The 22230-nt window shown below is 42.2% G+C and overlaps 1 protein-coding gene across 2 annotated transcripts in view; it reads left to right on the top strand.

The window, feature by feature from the left end:
- LOC126483796 (uncharacterized) overlaps positions 1-22230 on the top strand; it is a 92087-nt gene that overhangs the window by 20441 nt on the left and 49416 nt on the right. For both annotated transcript variants that reach the window (XM_050106973.1, XM_050106974.1), the window contains exons 2-3: positions 3395-3710; positions 18030-18231. In XM_050106973.1, coding sequence (XP_049962930.1) covers positions 3493-3710; positions 18030-18231 — 420 coding nt within the window. In that variant the 5' untranslated portion in view covers positions 3395-3492. The remainder of the gene's footprint in view (positions 1-3394; positions 3711-18029; positions 18232-22230) is intronic.

The raw sequence follows: 22230 nt of genomic DNA, 5'->3' as shown, positions 1-22230 counted from the left end.
TAGTACATCAACGCAATACAGCTGCATCCAAACTTATATATAGAACTACAGAAATCTGTAATTATTGATGTTCAATTACCCGAACGTTCCTAAATGCAATGTAACATATACCGTACAGTTAAAAGGAAGTCACGCTTGATCGAGGTCCGTGTCACTTTCCATTTTTAGCCATATATAACATCTGAGAAAGGAAAGAAATAATAATAGCTTTATTCAACATCGAATGGTACACTGCACACGTACAAAGAAACAGTAATGATTGAAGTATTTGTACAATACACAAGACACATTCTTCTGAATACGTCATTAATTTACAACAAAATTACAATAAGATGTTTACTGATTTCTATTCACATAATTTCGCGAAGCATTTGTTGTTCTTCGTGTAAGTAAGTATGGTACTCTTCTAATGTGTAGAAAGGGTGTTTTACTAAAAGTTTCTTAAGCTGGTGTTTCAATTTAACTGTAGGAAGAGCCACGACTGCACTAGGCAGTGCATTAGCCAATTTTATACCTGCGTACTGAGGCCCCTTTTCGTAAAGTGCTGTTCTGTGGGTGCCAATGTAAAAACTTTATTTCTAGTATTGTACTGGTCAAAATCTGAATAAGTGTTCGGGTGCAGTCTTTTCAGAAGCAATATGGCTTTTAGAATGTATGTGTTTACAACACTTAACACCTCAGTTTTTGGAAACAAGTTGCGACAAGATTTCCTATATTTTGCTCCACAGATTATTCTCACACCCCTTTTTTGAAGAATGAGTTTGGTTGTTGCCCCCCAAATTTCAATACTGTAGTTCAAGTGAGAGGAGAAAAGAGCACGGTATGCAGTCCATAGGACTACAGTGTCTCTACAGAACTTGTTAATAGTACTGATTGCAAATATATTTTTTGACAACTTAGTTGTTAGGGAGTCAATATGTGTGTCCCATTTCAGGTTGCTTTGGATTGTTACGCCAAGGAATTTTGCACTAGACTCTTTCTTTACCAATTCGTTGACAATGTATAATTTAATTTCATTATTCAAACTACTTTTGTTAAACTCCATCAAACATGTTTTACTGGTGCTTACATTTAAGTGGCTTTCATTAAAAAACTGAACAATTTCTTTTGTCACATTATTACACTTGGCCTCTAGTTCATACACAACTCCTTTTTACACACAATGGACGTGTCATCGGCATACAAAACAATTTTTGAATTTATAGTACAGTATTTAATATCATTTACATAGATAAAAAACAGAAGGGGGCCCAACACCAAGCCCTGGGGCACGCCATATTTTATGCAAGCGATCTCTGACTTGTAGACACCACTTTCCGTTTTAAGCAGAACAAACTGTTTTCTAATGCTACATAACACTTTATTAGGTCATAAGCAGCGCCTCTAATGCCCATGTTCCGTAGCTTGTCTAATAGGATGTCAACATTCACACAATCAAAGACTTTTTCTAGGTCTAGGTATGAAATTTGTAGTGACAGACTGACCAGTAGTGTAACGTGAGCCCTAAGTTAGATTGGAAGATGATAGTCTGATTGTGCGTTGGCAAAGCCAATGAATGTGATGGCTTTCTCTTTGTATAGGCTACTGTATTGTGTATTCCAGAGTTAAATTTATGTCGCTGGTGAAGACACTATTTTCTTACAGTGGCTATATTTTCAGATTTTCAGTACATCTACATCTACACCCATACTCCGCAAGCCACCTGACGGTGTGTGGCGGAGGGTACCTTGAGCACCTCTATCGGTTCTCCCTTCTATTCCAGTCCCGTATTCGCGGAAAGAAAGATTGTCGGTATGCCTCTGTGTGGGCTCTAATCTCTCTCATTTTCTCCTCACGGTCTCTTCGCGAGATATACGTTGGGGGGAGCAATGTACTGCTTGACTCCTCGATGAAGGTATGTTCTCGAAACTTCGACAAAAACCCGTACCGAGCTACTGAGCGTCTCTCTTGCAGAGTCTTCCACTGGAGTTTATCCATCATCTCCGTAACGTTTCCGCAATCACTAAATGATCCTGTAACGAGGTGTGCTGCTTTCTGTTGGATCTTCTCTCTCTCTTCTATCAACCCTATCTGGTTCGGATCCCACAATGTTGAGCAATATTCAAGCAGTGGACAAACAAGTTTACTGTAACCTACTTCCTTTGTTTTCGGACTGCATTTCCTTAGAATTCTTCATGTGAATGTCAGTCTGGCATCTGCTTTACCAACGATCAATTTTATATGATCATTCCATTTTAGATCACTGCTAATGCCTATTCCCAGAAAATTTATGGAATTAACTGCTTCCATTTGCCGACCTGCTATATTGTATCTAAATGATAAAGGATATTTCTTCCTATGTATTCGCAGCACATTACACTTGTCTACGTTGAGATTCAGTTGCCATTCCCTGCACCATGTGTCAATTCATTGCAGATCCTCCTGCATTTCAGTACAATTTTCCTTTGTTACAACCTCTCGATACACCACAGCATCATCCGCAAAAAGCCTCAGTGAACTTCCGATGTCATCCACAAGGTCATTTATGTATGTTGTGAATAGCAACGGTGCTACGACACTCCCCTGCGGCACACCTGAAATCACTCTTACTTCGGAAGACTTCTCACCATTGAGAATGACATGCTGCGTTCTGTTATCTAGGAACTCTTCAATCCAATCAGACAATTGGTCTGATAGTCCATATGCCCTTACTTTGACTGTGGGGAACTGTATCGAACGCCTTGAGGAAGTCAAGAAACACGGCATCTACCTGTGAACCCGTGTCTATGGCCCTCTGAGTCTCGTGGAGAAAAGCGCGAGCTGGGTTTCACACAATCGTCTTTTTTGAAACGCGTGCTGATTCCTACAGAGTAGATTTCTAGTCTCCAGAAAAGTCATTATACTCGAACATAATACCTGTTCCAAAATTCTACAACTGATGGATGTTAGAGATATAGGTCTATAGTTCTGCACATCTGTTCGACGTCCCTTCTTGAAAACGGGGATGACCTGTGCCCTTTTCCAATCTTTTGGAACGCTACGCTTTTCTACAGACCTACGGTACACCTACATCGGATGGCATTAAAAAGAACAGCATTCCTGACTCTCAGTGCCAATGGAGATCCTGTGACATCATCGGAATTTATATTGCAGTGTTTCTGTTTTTTATTATGTCAGCTGTCAGTTATTCCTTAAGGCACATATCTCTATCACATCAATGATGTGAGTGGTCTGTTGGCTCAATATCACACTATTAACTTGTCCTGAAATAGTTTCAGCCATAAGAAATGATTTCAGCGACAGTTGTCAAATAATGTTGGCATGTCGTTGCTGTTATTTGTTCCATTAACACAGTGGGAAGTAGCTGAAATCCGTGTGAGTGCGGGTTTGTAATGCTGTTTATGTTTTTTTGCAGTGTCTGCAAGCATATCTGACAGACGTCCACTCGACAGCTCGTCACCTCCCCTGGCGCCTTCCACCTCACCGTAGTCCGACTGCAGGCTCGACAGTGAAATGGCTTCAGTGTCTGAGCACAGTGGACTGTGCCACGCGGGAGAAGGCGCTGCAGTGTGGCGTACGAGCATTGACGACTTGCCTGAGGAGATACTGATAAAGATCTTCTCTCACTTGTCTTTCACTGAGCTAGTGGACGTGGTATGGAAAGTGTGCCGTCGTTGGAGAAAGCTGTCGCGAGATTTGAGGTTGTGGGCTGACAAGGAATACCATGTCGGGTAAGTAACCTGCTGGCTGTAACATTGTAAAACTGACGTGGGAACTTTGGATGTGAGCACACTGTCGGCACAACTTAGATCATTCTGCTTTTGTATTCAAAATGAGCTCCACTTTTAGAATCCTGTAAAGGAGCTAAGACCTATTTGATTTTGGTATATTTGTTAGATTGAGTGTGTTAGCTAAATTGGATAGTGTCATTTGGTGCACAGGTGCTAGTAATAAACTGTCTTCTTTTACTTCTTCGTTAGTCTTGTACCCTGTTCTGTTTGTGAACCAGGGTATACGCCATATTTTTACCTTTCTTTTCTACCCCTTGCGAGAATGTACCCATTCATTTTTTTCTTGCGCTCATTTTTCCCTGACGGAGTTTCAAAAGATTCCAAAGATCAGTGACTCTCTCTGCCGATTAAATATCTTTCTGCCCACCACCAGTTCCTATTGTGCTCTGGCGTAAAAGTCTACGATAGGGCCAGTGGTGTACTTACATGTTTAATGCAAGAAACATTTCTGTATGTTTTCCCCACATTACATTTTCATCTATCCGTACTCCTAAAAATTTAGTGACACGGGTTTTCTTTATCTTACACTGCCCAAGTTCTGTTTTTATGTGGCTCCTAGTTTGTTTTATGTCTGAAGTCTACCGAAACTCTTTCTTTGTCATTCACAATTAAAATGTTATCCATAAACAATACATTTCATCTTTCTGCGCTACTGTGACTGTCTTCTGAAGGCCAGCATCATTCATAGCTTTAACAGACAGATTGGTGTCACCAGCAAACAATATTGTACCTGCTGCTGATACATGGCTTGGCATGCCATTTATAAATATTAAGAACAGCAGTGGTGCCAGCAGGGAGTCTTGTGGCGCCCCGTATCCGACTCTTTGGTATTCTGATGAGTAAACTTTCCCTGTATCTTTACCATTTGGTGCCTGTTACAAAGATAAGATTTGAACCATTCATATGAATCCCACAACATAGCAATATAGCTCTCTCTCTCTCTCTCTCTCTCTCTCTCTCTCTCTTTCTTTCTTTTAAAAAAAATACATAAGACATGTTGAAGACACCTCCCTATCCCCCCCCCCCCCCCCCCCCCTGGTCATGATTGATTATATAATGAACTTTTCTCTGATCAGGAACTCTTTCAGGCTCTTGACGCATCAAACAGTGTGGCCTCAGGCCCTGGTTCAGTTCATCATCCAACATGTGAATGTTACTCAAACCTGGCCAGAAAGTATTTTTGCTTTTCAGGGTCAAGATAGTATCCCTATCCTTAAACCAGGCAAAATCCAGACATCCATTGACAGCTACTGACCGATTAGCCTCATCAGTGTGCTCTGAAAACTGCTCGAAAAGATGGTGGCCCGACGGTTGTTCTGGTTTCTCGAATCACTGGGCCTTTTGTCCCCCAGTTTCCAGGAGGAACAATCCTCAATTAACCGTGTGGTTAGGTTGGAAACAGCAATCTGATGGGGTGTTTCTAAATGGTGAAATCTCATTGAAGCCTTTTTTATCTCCATGAGGCATACAACACTGCCCAGCATGATCACATTTTACTTAACCTAAATGACAGGGGCTTTCAAGACGCCCTACTGATTTTTGTCGGCTTTTACTCCACTGATTTTTTCGTGTTACAGTCGGTACACCACTCAGAGTGCACGGGTCCAAAAAAATGGCAGGGCTCCATGCATTTCACAACCTGTCGTACCTCTCGTCACACTCACATTGTTTCAACTTTTGCATTTGTAACAGCTCCCAGTCTGTAGCCTTCACCAAACAACAATTTCAAGGTGTATCCACGGAGCCTCCACTTGGACCCTTTCCCGCGACCTCCAATTCTCTTCGACAAAAATGTGAGACACGCATTTGTGTCGTCCTACCGCAGTCCGTCTGGACCCAGAACTCGACTTGTGTACTTAGTGCCGGGATGTTGTTGCACAGTCTCAATTTTTGGGATTCCTCTTTGATAAAAGGCTGACACAGCTGTCCCATACTTGTTAACTAAAGAGTCGCCCGCACGCGTAAGCTTAAACCTCTCCACTTCCTCGCCCACACCTCTCGGGGAGCGAATCATCCTATTCGGCCTAACTCCGTACGTACCGGGCCACAGTTTTGACCTAACTGGATGGTGGTCACCAGGTTTATGCTTCAGGGGTACCTTCAAATTTGAAATGACTGCACCGAGTCTGTCATCGTGGAATAAGTCGAGTCACTGGCAGCAGTCCACAGCTCGTCGTATAGTGGCTGCCTCTGGGCTCCAGTGTCCCGGGTTCGATGCCCGGACCGGTTGGGGATTTTCTCTGCCCGGGGTTGGGTGTTTGTGTTGTCCTCATCATTTCTTCTTCATCATCATCATCATCATCATCATCATCATTTGTGATTGTGGCTAGATTGGGTTGTGTAAAAATTGGGACTTCGTGCGGGTGCTGATGACCACGCAGTTGAGTGCCCCACACACCAATCATCATCATCATCATCATCATCAGACCACTTCATTGAGACCACTTCATTGAGACCACTTCATTGAGACCACTTCATTGAGACTACTTCCTTTGACACTCTGTGATATAGCATGGTTCTCCTCTCCCATCTGCTAAGTTTTGAATATCTGCTGATAGCAAATTTTTTTTCTTTCCTATAATTTTCTACCATGTTTCCAGTACTGTTTTGTAAGTCATATATGGCACATGTATTGCTTTTGCAGAGGTGTAACTGGGCTTTCTCCATTTAGCTTTGTCGTTTAGTTTTTCTTCTCACTACGCTGATTGCATTGGTGGCATCAGTTTGGCTGTGGAAGGTGTTGATTAAGTATTACAATCGATTGGGGTTAACACCATAGTTCGATACGTGTGAAACTTGGTGAGCTAATCGGCACAATTTAATTTAATGACCCATACCAACAGAATGCTGAGCATTCTGACTTTTATGGAAAGTACTTTAAATTACCAGTGACAAGACAGTTGACATTCAAATACATCAGCAGCCCCGTCTTCCATTACAAATTTCATCATAGCTACTGTTAGATTATGACTTTTGACTACTTATTTTTGTGTATAAAATGATATGCAGTATTGATTAATTGATTTAATAATTAATAATTTCATATAATTTACCCTAATTTGCAGTAGGGCACTGATGCATGTAAATAAGGGATCTACATTGTGTGAAAGTAATAGCACCCAAGTATTTTTCTGAATTTCTGACCAGCAACATTTTCTGTGAGCCAAAATCATATTAGTTCTTGTAATATAAGAAAATCAGAAAAATCCAACCTAGCCATTTTTAAACCACAATGTAGCCTCCAAAATAGCAGTTTGTTCTTGTGCCAGTCTACAAAGAGTCAGACTTCACCCAGAATTGGCAGTCGGTCGTTTGAAAGCTCACGAGTAAGACCTATGTCGGGAGCACTCCCAGTGTCAATTTGTGCCACTACTACATGTGTTCGGCGAGCAAAAATATGTCCACTGACAACAGCAAAGCTCAAGACTTGGATGCTTAATAATTTTTGAGTGATTTCTGTAGCCTAAATTAATGAACATCTTTACTAAACTGTGTTGTGATTGAAAAATGGTAGGAAATGTTACGGTCATCAAAACTACCGATTGTTGAATACTGAAGCTCGTTATGGACTGGATTGAACTACCGAAGTGAAATCATTTCTGTAATAAATTACTACAGGGTAGTGTTAAAAAGGAACTGTGACTTTTTTGTGTAAATACTGACTGTATTTTGTACCACAGTCAAACAATTAACTTCACCACTGTTATTGTAGATGTCGATCTGGTTTTGTGGGCTAGTAAGTTTTTGTAATTGATAAACGGGTCACTGTTCTTAACAGTTGAACTTAGTGAAGAATGCATGTATGTGTGTTAATGCAATCTAGATTGTATGTACATTTTTGAGTAAACACCATCCCTCACTCATTTGGACTTTCAACTTCACTGATAAAAGAGTGATGATGCTACTGAGGAAAGAACTACAATAAGCAGGTCAGTTCTGCTTAAAGTCTTTGCTGAAGCAGAGAACTTACCTCTCCGTTTCTCACAGTACCAACTCCAGCTCACTTACGCAATCGCACTCGAATGTTTTCCTAATTGTCCAACTTATCGGATTCTTCTCGGATAAGGGGCACCGATCCACCCACCCTCGGGGGTGATTAACAGTCGGAATGCACCTGGAGGTCCCCCACGTAACTTGCTCAGAATGTGCACACTGTGTTCTGCCCCCTCCGTTAGCACCCAGACCACGAATTGAGACCAACCTGCATCATCCCTGTTATCTTTCAATGTCTGTTTTTGTCAGTTCATCAGGAGTATCAGGATGGTAGTAGCTCTGAAACCCCGAGTAAGGCAGGATATGCTTTACGCCTCCTGCTAACCCTTTTTTTTAAAAAAGAAAATTGCTACCAGGAACATCTAGTGTTTTTACTGCAGAGCTGATAGTCATTAACAGAGCTTTAAGTTTTATAAAACAGACTTCTGTTGATGAGATCTTAATTTGTAGTGACCCAGTGAGCAGTCTCCGTGCTATTGACCGATGTTACTTTCGTCACCTACTGTTTACGATCTTTTCCGTGACCTCAGTTGCAGTGCCTGCTCAGTTGTCTGTCTCCGGGTCCCGAGTCCAGGGAATGAACCGGCTGCCTGTTTGGCTGGAGAAGCGATTACCCACCCGACATTCACGTAGACAGTAGTGTGTGGAGATCTGCAGACCTCTGTTCACTCAGAAACAGAACATCTGGTGAGCTACTGTCCCTTTTAACAAACTCTACACTATCGAGGAGACTGCTGCTGTACCGCTGTAATGAATCTCCTATCCTACGTAGCACAGTCTTCCGGATTGTTCACCTCTAATGTTGGTGGACAGCGTATGGTGGTTTTGAAGTGCTTTTGGGATGGTGTGGGATGGTTTGACTGGTTCTGTGGGATTGTCAACACCACCATCTCTATCAGCTGCCACGGTCATACCTCTCCTACTCTGTTTTAATCACTTTCAGGTGTGGTTTGCCCTTTTTTCTGCCATACCCTATTTTGTGTTTTAGGGGCAACACTCCATTGTAGCCGAGACCTTCATTATTTCTTACCCTCCGTACTAGCTGTTGACAGAGTATCTGCTTAATAGGGTTTCACGCTTCCCCCAAGATAGTGGGTGCTGTTCCCCTCTTTAAGACTTCGACTCTCCGGAGAGGGGCAGCTGAGGGAGGGAAGACTCCCGCCACACGCCGAGCCCCGAGCGACACTCGCCCGCGCCCACCCACCTCTTGACGTCACTGTTACTCTCACCTTATTTTCTTGTCGCCAGCCCATCTGATGTTCATTACGTTTATAGATTTATGGCTTTTGCTATTTTGAATGTCCTGGCTAGGTCATCTTCTTCCTCTGTAACTTGGTGAGCCCATTATGTGGTCGGTGGGGATCGGATAGGAGTGAAGTTTCTGCCTCCACAAATGGGTGTGGGGAGAGTCCTTGTATGCTCTTATAATTTTGTATCTGCCCAACCCGTAGACATTTACCTCTCTTTAAATTAATTCTCAGCTGTGACAGAATGTCTGCAAGGTCGCCACAGGCTCTGGAAATTGGGGAATATCGGGGAATTTTAAACACGTCAAGGAAATTGGGGAAATTTGAAAAAACACTAGAAATACTCATTTTTGTCTCGGTATGTGAAATGGTTTGTTTACTGATGTGTCGTGCACCGTCGCTGAGCACGTGTGCCTCTTCCCTACTCCCTCATTGCTGCTGCTTCTCTTCTCCCCTTCCTACCGTTCCCATCAGTTCGCAGTCGGTGCTGCCGACACTTCTTGCCGCCAGCCTAGCAGCTGCCGACGAGAGGCGTGGAGGTGTGGGGAGTGGTTTGTTCGGATCTGATTCTGAGATACTGTAGACGCAGTGGCCAGAGCTGGCAGCCCTGCGTACGTGAGTTGCGTCTTAGTGATTGTGTGAATGCGTGTGTGCTCTTGTTTGGCTGTGGCTGAAAATTTAGTTGTGAGAGTGTGATTGTCTTTTCTACGTGCCCGTTCTGGTTCAGCGATCGTCTTTACGGTGACTCGCTACCTATCCTCATTATTATCGATTCTCGGAGTATTCGTACGGATCGAGCACCGTGGCCTCATTTCGTCGACGCGCTGTCTGTGACTCTGAATAGCTGGCCACACGAGTGGATTTCCGTGACGACCTAAAACTGCAGGCCGTTTCTGCGAGTATCTGTAATGTGTCTGGCCTGCTGTTCAGTTTCCACTAATGTGCAGGCCCTGCCTGTCTGATCTAGTCCCACTGATCTGCCTGCAGGCCGGATCTGCTTGTGTGTGGTGCGATGCAGCAGATTTTCACGGTTTATCCTCGGACCCAGGTCTGCGGTGCTCCTCAGCAGACCAGAGGCCGTGGGCAATGGATTTCAGGAATTGTGACTGTCTCACCACAAGTACGTTGCACAGTGCGGCATTTTATAGACATTTTATTTGTTCTAGTACATTTTGGCACTTCAAAAGTAGTTTATATATCAGAAAAATTGTGTTGGTTGCTGGCAGCTTGTGCACTATGTACTCATGTATTTGTCAAAAGAAAAGTCACATAATACTCACTAGACATGGCCTGCACCTCAACAGGTATGGGAAGGGGAGGTTGGCAAAGCTTATACGTGACAGCATAGGTGGGGTTGGTGGGATCACTCGTGGGAAAATTCCTGCAGTAGTGGGTGTTAGAGCTGCACCTTTTTTAGATTGAAGTCAGCTGATAGGTATTCCTGCTTAAGGGAAGTTTCTCTAACAAGGGAATCACTTTTGACAAAGCTTAGGTATCCGAGTAATAAGGGAATTAGTATATTTCATCAAAATATACAAGGTATTAGAGATAAAGTTAGTGAACTGCTTATAGATGTTGACTCTGAAATTATTGGTATATCTGAACACTTCTTAAATAAGGAGATAATTCAGAGGCTTCCTTTACCAGGATACAGGTTGGCTGGCTGCTTTTCGAGGAGCTCTTTGCAGTGTGGGGGAGTAGCCATGTATGTGAAAAACGGCATCCCATTTGAGTCAATTGATGTGTCAAAGTACTGCACTGAAAATGTGTTTGAATGTTGTGCAGGTGTGGTTAAATTTAATGGAGCTAAACTTGTAACTGTTGTTATTTATAGATCCTCAGACTCCGATTTCACAACATTTTTGCTAAAGCTAGAAGAGGTTCTTGGTTCACTTTATAGGAAATACAAAAAGTTAGTTATATGTGGTGACTTCAATATTAATTGTATAAGTGATTGTGCAAGGAAGAGGATGTTGGTAGACCTCTTTAATTCATATAATGTTATGCAAACCGTATTCTTTCCAACGAGAGTGCAAGGGAACAGTAGAACAACCATAGACAACATTTTTGTTCATTCCTCATTACTAGAAGGGCATTCTGTTAGCAAAAAGGTGAATGGCCTTTCAGATCATGATGCGCAAATTTTAACTTTAAAAGATTTTTATGCTGCAACATGTGTTAAATATAGTCATCAGCTGTTCAGGAAAGCTGATCCAGTTGCTGTAGAGACCTTTGTAAACCTTATAAAGGAACAAGAGTGGCAAGATGTTTATAGTGCTGATACAGTAGACGATAAATATAATGCTCCTCTCAAGACTTTTCTCATGCTCTTTGAAAGTTGCTTTCTGTTAGAACGTTTAAAACAGGGTACTAGCACAAACAGGCAGCCTGGGTGGCTGACTAGAGGGATAAGAATATCTTGTAGAACAAAGTGGCAATTACATCAAAACGTTAGAAACAGTCAAAATCTAAATGCAGCAGCCCATTACAAACAGTATTGTAAGGTGCTTAAAAATGTTATTAGGAAGGCAAAAAGTATGTGGTATGCAGATAGAATAGCTAAGTCTCAGGATAAAATTAAAACCATATGGTCAGTTGTAAAGGAAGTTGCTGGTCTGCAGAGACAGGTCGAGGATATAGAATCAGTGCGTAGTGGGAATGTCCGTGTTACTGATAAGTCGCATATATGTACAGTATTTAATAATCACTTTCTGAATATAGCAGGTGAACTAAATAGAAACCTAGTCCCAACAGGGAATCATATAGCGCTCTTAGAAAAAAGTGTTCCGAGACTGTTACCTGAAATGCTCCTCCATGATACTGACAAGAGGGAGATTGAGTTAATAATTAAATCACTAAAGACCAAGAACTCTCATGGATATGACGGGGTATCTAGCAGAATACTGAAGTATTGTTCTATGTATGTTAGCCCAGTTCTCAGCCATATCTGTAACTTTTCCTTTAGGAGTGGTCGGTTTCCTGACCGATTAAAGTACTCGGTAGTGAAGCCACTTTATAAAAAGGGAGACATTGATAATGTTGACAATTTTAGACCTATTTCTATGCCATTGGTGTTTGCTAAAGTTATCGAGAAGGTTGTATATACAAGGTTACTGGAGCATTTAAATTCACATAATTTGCTGTCAAATGTTCAGTTTGGTTTTAGAAATGGTTTAACAACAGAAAATGCTATATTCTCTTTTCTCTGTGAGGTTTTGGATGGATTAAATAAAAGGTTGCGAACGATAGGTGTTCTCTTTGATTTAATGAAGGCTTTTGACTGTGTTGACCACAAAATATTACTGCAGAAGTTGGACCATTATGGAGTAAGGGGAGTAGCTTACAATTGGTTCGCCTCTTACTTTAAGAACAGAATGGAGAAGGTAATTCTCCGCAATATTGAGAGTGGCAGTGATGTTCAGTCCCAATGGGACACTGTTAAGTGGGGCGTTCCCCAAGGGTCGGTGCTGGGGCCACAGCTATTTATATAAATGATATGCCTTCTAGTATTACAGGTGATTCAAAAATATTTCTGTTTGCTGATGACACCAGCTTGATAGTGAAGGATCTTGTGTGTAATATTGAAACAGTAACAAATAATGTAGTTCATGAAATAAGTTCGTGGCTTGTGGAAAATAATTTGATGCTGAATCACAGTAAGACTCAGTTTTTACAGTTTCTAACTCACAATTCAACAAGAACCGATATTTTGATCAGACAGAATGGGCATATTATAAGCGAGACGGAACAGTTCAAATTCCTAGGCGTTCGGATAGATAGTAAGCTGTTGTGGAAAGCCCATGTCCAGGATCTTGTTCAGAAGCTAAATGCTGCTTTATTTACCATTAGAACAGTATCTGAAATAAGTGACAGTTCAGCACGAAAAGTAGTCTACTTAGCATATTTTCATATGCTTATGTCGTATGGTATTATTTTTTGGGGTAATTCTTCTGATTCAAAAAGGGTATTTTTGGCTCAAAAACGGGCTGTTCGAGCTATGTGTGGTGTAAGTTCGAGAACCTCTTGTCGACCCCTATTCAGAAATCTGGGAATTCTGATATTGCCCTCACAGTATATATTTTCTTTAATGTCGTTTGTTGTTAGCAATATTAGCCTATTCCCAAGAGTTAGCAGCTTTCACTCAGTTAATACTAGGCAGAAATCAAATCTGCATGTAGAATGCACTTTTCCTTGACTCTTGTGCAGAAAGGAGTGCAGTATTCTGCTGCATCCATTTTCAATAAGCTACCACAAGAACTCAAAAATCTTAGCAGTAGCCCAGACTCTTTTAAGTCTAAACTGAAGAGTTTCCTCATGGCTCACTCCTTCTATTCTGTCGAGGAGCTCCTGGAAGAGCTAAAAAATTAAGCAAATTCCAGTGTTACATTGTTGATTTTCTTCATTTAAACTTACGACTTGTCACCTGAATATGTTTTTCTTTATATTTCATTTTATCTGTTTCTAATATCGTGTTATAATTTTATGTATTGACTCGTTCCATGACCATGGAGACTTCTCCTTAATTTGGTCCCACAGAACAATAAATAAATAAATAAATAAATAAAATAATAGATGTAACACAATATCAAACATAGTAGAACCAACCTTTTATTGGCAGCCACCGACAGAGCTGGTTTACACAGTTCATCCCCATCTTACACACTTCTTTCAAGAGCCCTACTTTTTTCTGAGGTTATTTATGAAATTGGTGAAGGTATTTTAAATCTCTTTTAACTCCAAGGAAATGCGTATTTTTGTCACCAAAAATGTTTCATTTATTTGAAATAAATTAATATCAGTGGTTTTAATGAAACACGCATACCGTGTGGCTTGCTTTCTCCATCTAAAAACAGTTCATTACAAAAGATGTTGAGGTTAGTACTAAAGATTTTTGCTCACATCAGGAAATGCCATCTGCTTGCAAGGTTTTTTTAAAGATATTTCCTAGTTTACACTATTGTTTCTTGTACCATAGCTACAAAGACAGATTGTCAACTTACGTCTTAATTTTCACCCTTGAAATCTCAAAATTTGTCAGGGAAAATGCTAAAACTTGTCTGGAAATCAGGGAATTTCACTCAGGGAAACTTGTGGCAACCCCAGTCTGATACATCGCCATGAGTCCCTCGATCCTTACCGACCAACCGACACATTTCTTTGCGTTGTCCTGCTTCTGTAATTGTAACCTCTTCACATTTTCAACTGTGCGAATCCGAGCAAAGGAGATTGCAAAAAAGGTGACAGTTGCTAGGATATTAGGTATAAAACCTAACATCCGAGAAGAAATACGTAGTCTCAGAATCTATAAATTTCGGTACCACTTTGCGCAGTGGACAGTGACACCGTATAGCATTAATTGTCAATTCACGAGCCTAAGTTCGAATATTCGTGCGAGTTGCTCTTTCCGTGTAGCAGAATTAGTGTAACTCCGTTTTTCTGCGCAAATCTGTTTCCAATCAGTTGCATGTCGAACAGCACCCACTCGGCAGCAGTAGTATCTGAAAAACAGCATTCGGTGAAATCAAAAAAGTGTATGAGCACTTTGCAAAGTGTCAGTTGCACCCAAATAGTACTACTTTTACTGCAACAACAAAAGTATAGAACATTAACAGTTTGTGTTACAATCGCCCGGTAATGACGACGGTCCTGTACTGTGATCTTGACAGACCTCTTAGCCACTTGTATGCATCGTGACTAAAATGCTTGTAATGTAGTTGAGAATTCAGTTTTTTATACAGATAACCTCCTCAATTCTCATATTTACTATTGTAACTCAAAGCATTAAACTTACTAAGTATATTGTTCACTCTCAAAATTATATACAAATCAACTCGAATCAGTCTGTAGTTTGCAGTTGTAGTGTACAGAATGTAATTATAATACTACTGCGACTCCCTGTTAAGTTACAGCTGTGTGCTGGAGTGGTACATTACCTTTCACGGGCAAGTGTTCTGCCTACTGAACAATCCAAGCACGACTCACGACCTGTGCTCACAACTTTACTTCTACCAGTTCCTCATCTCCTACCTTCGAAACTTTACACAAGTTCTGTCACATTCCTCGCAGTCTCGACACTCCCTAAAGAAATGATCGTACCCAGAAATGGCTCAGCTGTTGCCTAAAACGTAGTTTCTGCAATGAATTTTGATTCTACTGTGGAGTGTACACTGATAAGCAACTTCCTGGCAGGTTCGAGTCTTGGTCAGCCACACACTTTTAATCTGCCATTAGATTTCAAATTGGTGCACACTGTGCTTGAGGTTGAAAATTCATTCAGAGCAACAAAACCACACAAACTGAAAAAAGAAAAAATAACAAATGACAATAAATTAAAAGCACATTTTGGTCTTGCTGAAACTTTCTCGGCAGCAACAGTACTTAAATACCAAATTACATAAAACTGCAATAACAGTCCAACACGTTTTCATTAAACAGTCTCAGAATAATTAATTATGTTGAAAGGCTCATCTCTACTTACTTTTTAAAGAAAAATTCATTTATGTATTGTTAATAAGAAACAGTGATACACGTTAACTCTAAGAACAATAATGCGAAAGAGAGATCGTGTTTTATTGTAGTTTACTTGACCTGTCTCATATATGAAATTTTTCAACATAAGAAAAAGCAGATACATATGGCTAAATTGACAGTGAAATTAGTCTATTCTTAGTACACATATACAGAAACAATTATTGCTACACATGATCTTTGTCTTGTCATGACAACTGTATCACCACTGGAATTAGTTCACAGTGGACAACTGGCAGATTCTGCATCTGATATACCCATGACGCGCATAATCACAGGTGATTGTCAATAAAAACAAATAAGATAGTTAGAATTTTGTTTAAAAACAAAAGTATAAAATTTGTAGCTGATGTTGTTGTTTGTGCCTGTTACTTATAATTGACTTTGTAGAAGGTTCTTGTAAAATAAGTACAAAAATGAAAGAAAAAACTTTAGTAGACAGTCTCCAAAAATTTGTGCTATGCACAAAGGAAAATAAAAACTGTATTTGAATTTCAGCTCCATCTCTAGTGGCCTCATTGTCGACAGTAGGTTAAATGCTAATCTCCCTTGCTTCTTTTGTTTGACTACTACTACTACTACTACTAGTAGTAGTAGTGTTCCAGCAGTAATCGTTCCTATTCATTAAAATGCTTATCATTATACAGTCTAATTTTGGAAGTCTATGTATCTCAAGTGCTATCAACATTTAATATGGTTTAGCGTTCCTTTACCTTTTATTCTTGACAGTTGTGCCTTTATGTGCTTGTTGGACTTCTGATCCATCTGTTTTAGCATTGCTATTAAGAACTGTTACACCACATTTTTAATCTGTACCAGATAACTTGTGAGATATCAATTGCATTAATGTGTATTTTCTTCACAAAACTTACGTAGACTTGTTAAGTCAAACCTACTCAGTTCAATAAGCCGTGTCCAAAATGGCTCGGAAAGAATGATGGAGATTATAATGTCTCCTTGTCTAACAACCTTCAGTCATTTCAACCTACGCTTTGGTTTTCAGCACTTTTATTCTCACATTGCAGCCCCCCCCCCCCCCCCCCCCACACACACACACACACACATGCACAGGAGTTGTGTCGCGTCACTGGCTGCCTCCAAAGGCACAACAGTTGCCGATGCGCGTGGTTCTGATGCAGAATCGTGTCTTTCTCAACTCACAATGAAGTATTGACAAATCTATATTTGTTCATGATAGGAGGTCACATGTTATGACAGGTCGGTGTAGCAAGCACGTTATTATAAATGTTTTCATAGAAATAAAGTGGTGATGGCTAATAACTTGTAGTTCGCATATTTCTGTACTTCGTGGAACCGATGCACACAATAATCCTGACAAATACCCAGGGAGACCCTCAGCCAAGATACAGACCTCATAAATGCCTTGTTGTTGTTGTTGTGGTCTTCAGTCGTGAGACTGGTTTGATGCAGCTCTCCATGCTACTCTATCCTGTGCAAGCTGCTTCATCTCCCAGTACCTACTGCAGCCTACATCCTTCTGAATCTGCTTAGTGTATTCATCTCTTGGTCTCCCTCTACGATTTTTACCCTCCACACTGCCCTCCAATACTAAATTGGTGATCCCTCGATGTCTCAGAACATGTCCTACCAACCGATCCCTTCTTCTAGTCAAGTTGTGCCATAAGCTCCTCTTCTCCCCAATTCTATTCAATACCTCCTCATTAGTTATGTCATCTACCCATCTAATCTTCAGCATTCTTCTGTAGCACCACATTTCGAAAGCTTCTATTCTCTTCTTGTCCAAACTATTTGTTGTCCATGTTTCACTTCTATACATGGCTGCACTCCATACAAATACTTTCAGAAACGACTTCCTGACACTTAAATCTACACTCGATGTTAACAAATTTTTTCTTCTTCAGAAATGCTTTCGTTGCCATTGCCAGTCTACATTTTATATCCTCTCTACTTCGACCATCATCAGTTATTTTGCTCCCCAAATAGTAAAACTCCTTCACTAATTTAAGTGTCTTATTTCCTGATCTAATTCTCTCAGCATCACCCAACTTATTTCGACTACATTCCATTATCCTCATTTTGCTTTTGTTGATGTTCATCTTATACTATCCTTTCAAGACACTGTCCATTCTGTTCAACTGCTCTCCCAAGTCCTTTGCTGTCTCTGACAGAATTACAATGTCATCAGGAACCTCAAAGTTTTTATTTCTTCCCCATGGATGCCTTATAAAGGTGAAATTACTACTATTAATGATCCTTCCTTCCCATCAACATCAGAACCACTGGTTTTGAAAGTTAACATTTGTGCTGATATGCCCCCCTACCCCCCCTATTTTTGTGCTTGTGTTTGTTATTGTTTGGTTTTCCTATCTGTTAATTTCTGGTTTCGCACAGGACAGCACTTCGATTGTGGGTGCTAAAATAGACTGCCACAGTGTGTTGACAAATTCTCTGTCCTGCCAGTCGGAGATACTATTCAGGAGTGAACTGTCGACATATTGCTATTCCACAGGGTCTCGAGGCACTGCAACTCGGAGAACTGTAAGAGCGGCAGGACCGAGCGGGAGGCGATGCGTATCTTCCGCAGTGCCCGAAACCTGCGTAAAGTACACATGTGGTGCGCCGTCAGCCCCCACGTCATCGACGTGCTCTGCGACAAATGCCGGAGACTCGCAGATCTCCGCCTGCACGCCGTCCAGAAGCTTGGCTATTCGGTAAGTGTTACATTCTTTTTATTAAAAGATGGGAAATCCGGGATTGAGTAATGACAAGATTGCTATTGATAGATTGCTATTCACCGTATAACGGAGATGCTGAGTCTCAGATAAAACAAAAAGTGCTGAACAAGTAAACTTACAGCTGAAAGGCCTCCTTCTGGATTACACACACACACACACACACACACACCGCACATGCACGCATGCAAATAGAACTCACATACATGCCCACTGTCTCAGGCTGCCGAGGCCAGATTGTGAGCAACTGCATGTAATGTGAGAAACAATCTGGGTAGAGGGGGTGAGGATGAGACTGGATGGGAGGGATAGCACGTAGAGGTGGGGGACACTAAAGTGCTGCTTGTGGGAACATACAGGAATGAGGAGGGGAGATGGTAGGGCAGCTAGGTGCAGCCGGGGTGTTAGACAGAGAGCGGGGAGTTGGGGAGAGGGGGGTGCGGGAAAGGAGAGAAGTAAAAGGACTGTGGGTGCATTGGTGGAATCGAAGGCTGTGTAGTGCTGGAGTGGGGACAGAGAATAGGATAGGTGGGTTAAAGACAATTATCGACAGAGGTTGTGGCGAGGAGAGTTACGAGAACATAGGATATATTGCGAGAGTTCCCAGCTGTGCAGTTCAGAAAAAGCTGGTGGTGGTAGGAAGGAACCAAGTGGCACAGGCTGTGAAGCAGTCATTAAAATGAAGAATGTCGTGTCGGACAGCACGCTTGGCAACTCTGTACCACCTCTACAAAAGCCTCCGAACCTCCCACACGTCGCCTCATAGCTGATAAACCCTGCCTTGCTAATGTTGTACTTTTACCCCACCCTCAAAAACTCCCTTCCACCACCGTCCGGAATTCAGAACCTAAATAGACCCGAAACACAGTCGTGATCTTTCCTCCGAAAGACTTAGCCCCAGAAAGTCCTTTCTGAAGGACTTACCTCTTGCCTGGTTCCAAAGTTCAGTCCTGCTGGACTTTTTAAGGAACTTCTCTCCTTCTCCTGGTCTCTGCAGTGGAAAAAATTGTTTGCTACCGACCCTACCCACCAGACTCGACCAAAGACTAATGTCGGACCTGGCCGACTCAGTTCCCTCCCATTGCCCCCAACTCACCCCCTGTTAACTTCCCAGAATTTCTTAAGCTCGGACCTCGCCTCACCGTCATTCCCCAAATCCCTCGACGTGTAAACTAACTTTCCATCTGGAGAAAGAACTCAATCCACCATGTAAAAACTGATCCTGACCTTGCAAGCCTACCTGCTGACAAAGGCTCCACCACTGTGGCTTTGAACTGCAAGGATTACGTGGCAGAAGGGCTCCACCAGCTGTCTGATTTGTCCATCCACAAACCGTGCCACATTGACCCTGTTCTAGAAATCTAGCAGGGTCTCCAGACTCTCCTAAAATCTTGCACAACCTCTCCCCAGAGTCTCAGTCTCTCTCTCTCTCTCTCTCTCTCTCTCTCTCCCTCCCTCCCCCTCCCTCCCTCCCTCCCTTCCTCCCTCCCTCCCTCCCTCCCTCCCTCCCTCCCTCCCTCCCTCCCTCCCTCCCTCCCTCCCTCCTCTTGCTCCTCCTCCTCCCTCCTCCTCCTCCTCCTCCTCCTCCTCCGACGACGACGACGACCCCCCCCCCCCACCACTCCCCCACTCACTGCACTCCTACTTTCTATATGCTCCACGAACTGAACCACCCACCGTTACTGTGCCCCCACTGAGAGAATCTCTGCTGTTGTAGACCAACACCCTCAGCCTATTACTTACAACCTACACTCCTATCTTAAAGACACCGACCATTTTCTCCTCAGACTCTCCATAGTTCCTTTACTGCACGGTGCCTGCTCGTCACTATTGGTGCCCCCTCCCATTACACTAACATTCCCGATGCCCACAGCGTAGCCAATACTGAATGCTACACCTGAAAAATTCCAGATCTACAACCTCCTTCCTGTCACCCTGACCGACTTTCATCTGGTACTCCTCAACCCGACAAGCCACCTTCCTCAATATTGTCCTCCACCTCGAGCGCTGCTACTTCGGCACCTCTGTCCACACGGAACTTACCGGCCACGAGCAGTACCTCCACTTAGGCACAGCTGACACCCGTTCCGTACAGAGAAACCCCTGTCCCCTTTGAACAGCCCAGCCACTCCCGGCCGTCGCATCTGTAGTGACGAGCAGTGCCTCCCGCTGACGCCTTCACGGACCGACCTCGTGCAGAAACAGATATCCCGTGCCTTATTTCTCCGGTCAGCCGCCACCTTCCGGAGTCCCACTGTCCGACCGCAGAGGACCGTTCTTCTTGTGACTCGGTGCTGCCCACGACCGGAGCAACTGAATCGCATTCTCTGCCGGGGTTTCGGCTACCTCTCGCCGTGCCCCGAGCTGAGGAACATCTTGCCCACTATCCCTCCCAAGCTGGTATTCCGCTGTCCACCGAACGTATGCGATATCCTCGTCCGTCCCTAGACGGCCTCTGCTCCCTACCCTACGCCTCTAGCTCGTATCTGTGTAAAAAAAAACCGAGATGTGAGACCTGTTCCGTATTTTCTTCCATCATCATCTACGTACTGAGATGGTGGCGCCGCGTATAGACGTACTACTCGACAGATCCGCGGAAAATTAGAGTTTTTAAATCCTGTGTGTGTAAAATGTAGTAAGAAGGTGAGAAATGGTGTTAAATTATGCCCACGGTCCCAAAAATGGATCCGTCGACAATGTTTAAATACTTTAGAAGAAAGAAATGCGACTTGCGACTGTGGGAATGTGCACTGTAGTTATCGTGATTTATTGTTTTTGCGAAAGGAATATCGAGAAGGCTGTGTGACTGCTTCATTAAAATACGATCTTGTCAGCCAAACTGTATGTACAAAGCTTGAAAAAGTGATAGGAGTCAATTCAGAGTGTAGTGACACTTTTGTAAATGGGCCAAATGATAACTTCATATGGCCTAAAAAGTTCCCTCGTGTTAACCGTAACGAGAAAAACTTCAGTCTCCCAGTGGCAAAAAACCTGTGACGAGTCTAAAAGATGTGAAAATAGCGAAAGAAACAAAGTACTTTCACCAAATGCAGAGTTTAAAAACCAGTCAAGTACAAAGTCTTGTAATAACGAGCGAGGAAGTACCGGTACTATAATTTTCAGTGAACATACGTATTGTGAGAACGTGACGAACACAAGTAAGAAGAACAAAGAAGATATTTACATGCTCTCAGACAGTCATGGAGAGGGCTTAGCTGGTATCATGTGTAACACGCAAACTGTGTTTAAAGTTAGTGGAATGACAAAACCAGGGGCTCCCTTGAGTGAAATTCTAAAACACTGTGAGCATTTTTTGGAGCCCAGAAGAAACTGTTTAATAATTGGGGGTGCTAATGACGTTTATAGGAATGAGGGTAAACTTCCCACAAGAGCACTAAGAAGCACTCTACAGAAAATTACAAATGTGAACTTCTATACTGCAAGTATACCACAAAGATACAATCTGATGTAAAAATCTTGTGTCAACAAAGAAATCGCTGTTACTAATAGAAAATTTGAAAAAATATGCCGAAGCTTCCCGAATGCCACACATGTGAATGTACCGTCTTCAGAAAGAAGTCATTTTACCAGCTACACAGAAATAAACTTGGAAAAGCATTCATTAGTCGAGAAATACTTAATGCAGTGTTAGCAGTTGAAGACAAGAATATCTGTACCATACCACTACCACCACCCATCACAGCAACTGAAATTCTCTAACATAAAAATGAAACTAATTCACCGGCAACAGATCCAGCACTAGAATCTTCACTTGCCACAAAAGTAGCTGAGGCAAATAAAGCCTCCACAACAGCTCCAACAGTATCAGAAACAGCTACAGACTATACAGCAGCATCACTAGCAAGAAATGTGCTTACGGCCAGCGAGTCGCATCAAAGTTGCGACACATACAGAAGAAAGAAAGACGAGATGCACGAAACCTCTGTCCCTAAAGGATTTTTGGTACCCAGCCTCAAT

This window comes from Schistocerca serialis, chromosome 6 (genome assembly GCF_023864345.2).
Source record: "Schistocerca serialis cubense isolate TAMUIC-IGC-003099 chromosome 6, iqSchSeri2.2, whole genome shotgun sequence".
NCBI lineage: Eukaryota > Metazoa > Arthropoda > Insecta > Orthoptera > Acrididae > Schistocerca > Schistocerca serialis.
Note: the sequence above shows the minus strand (reverse complement) of the source record. Positions and strands in the feature narration are given on the sequence as shown.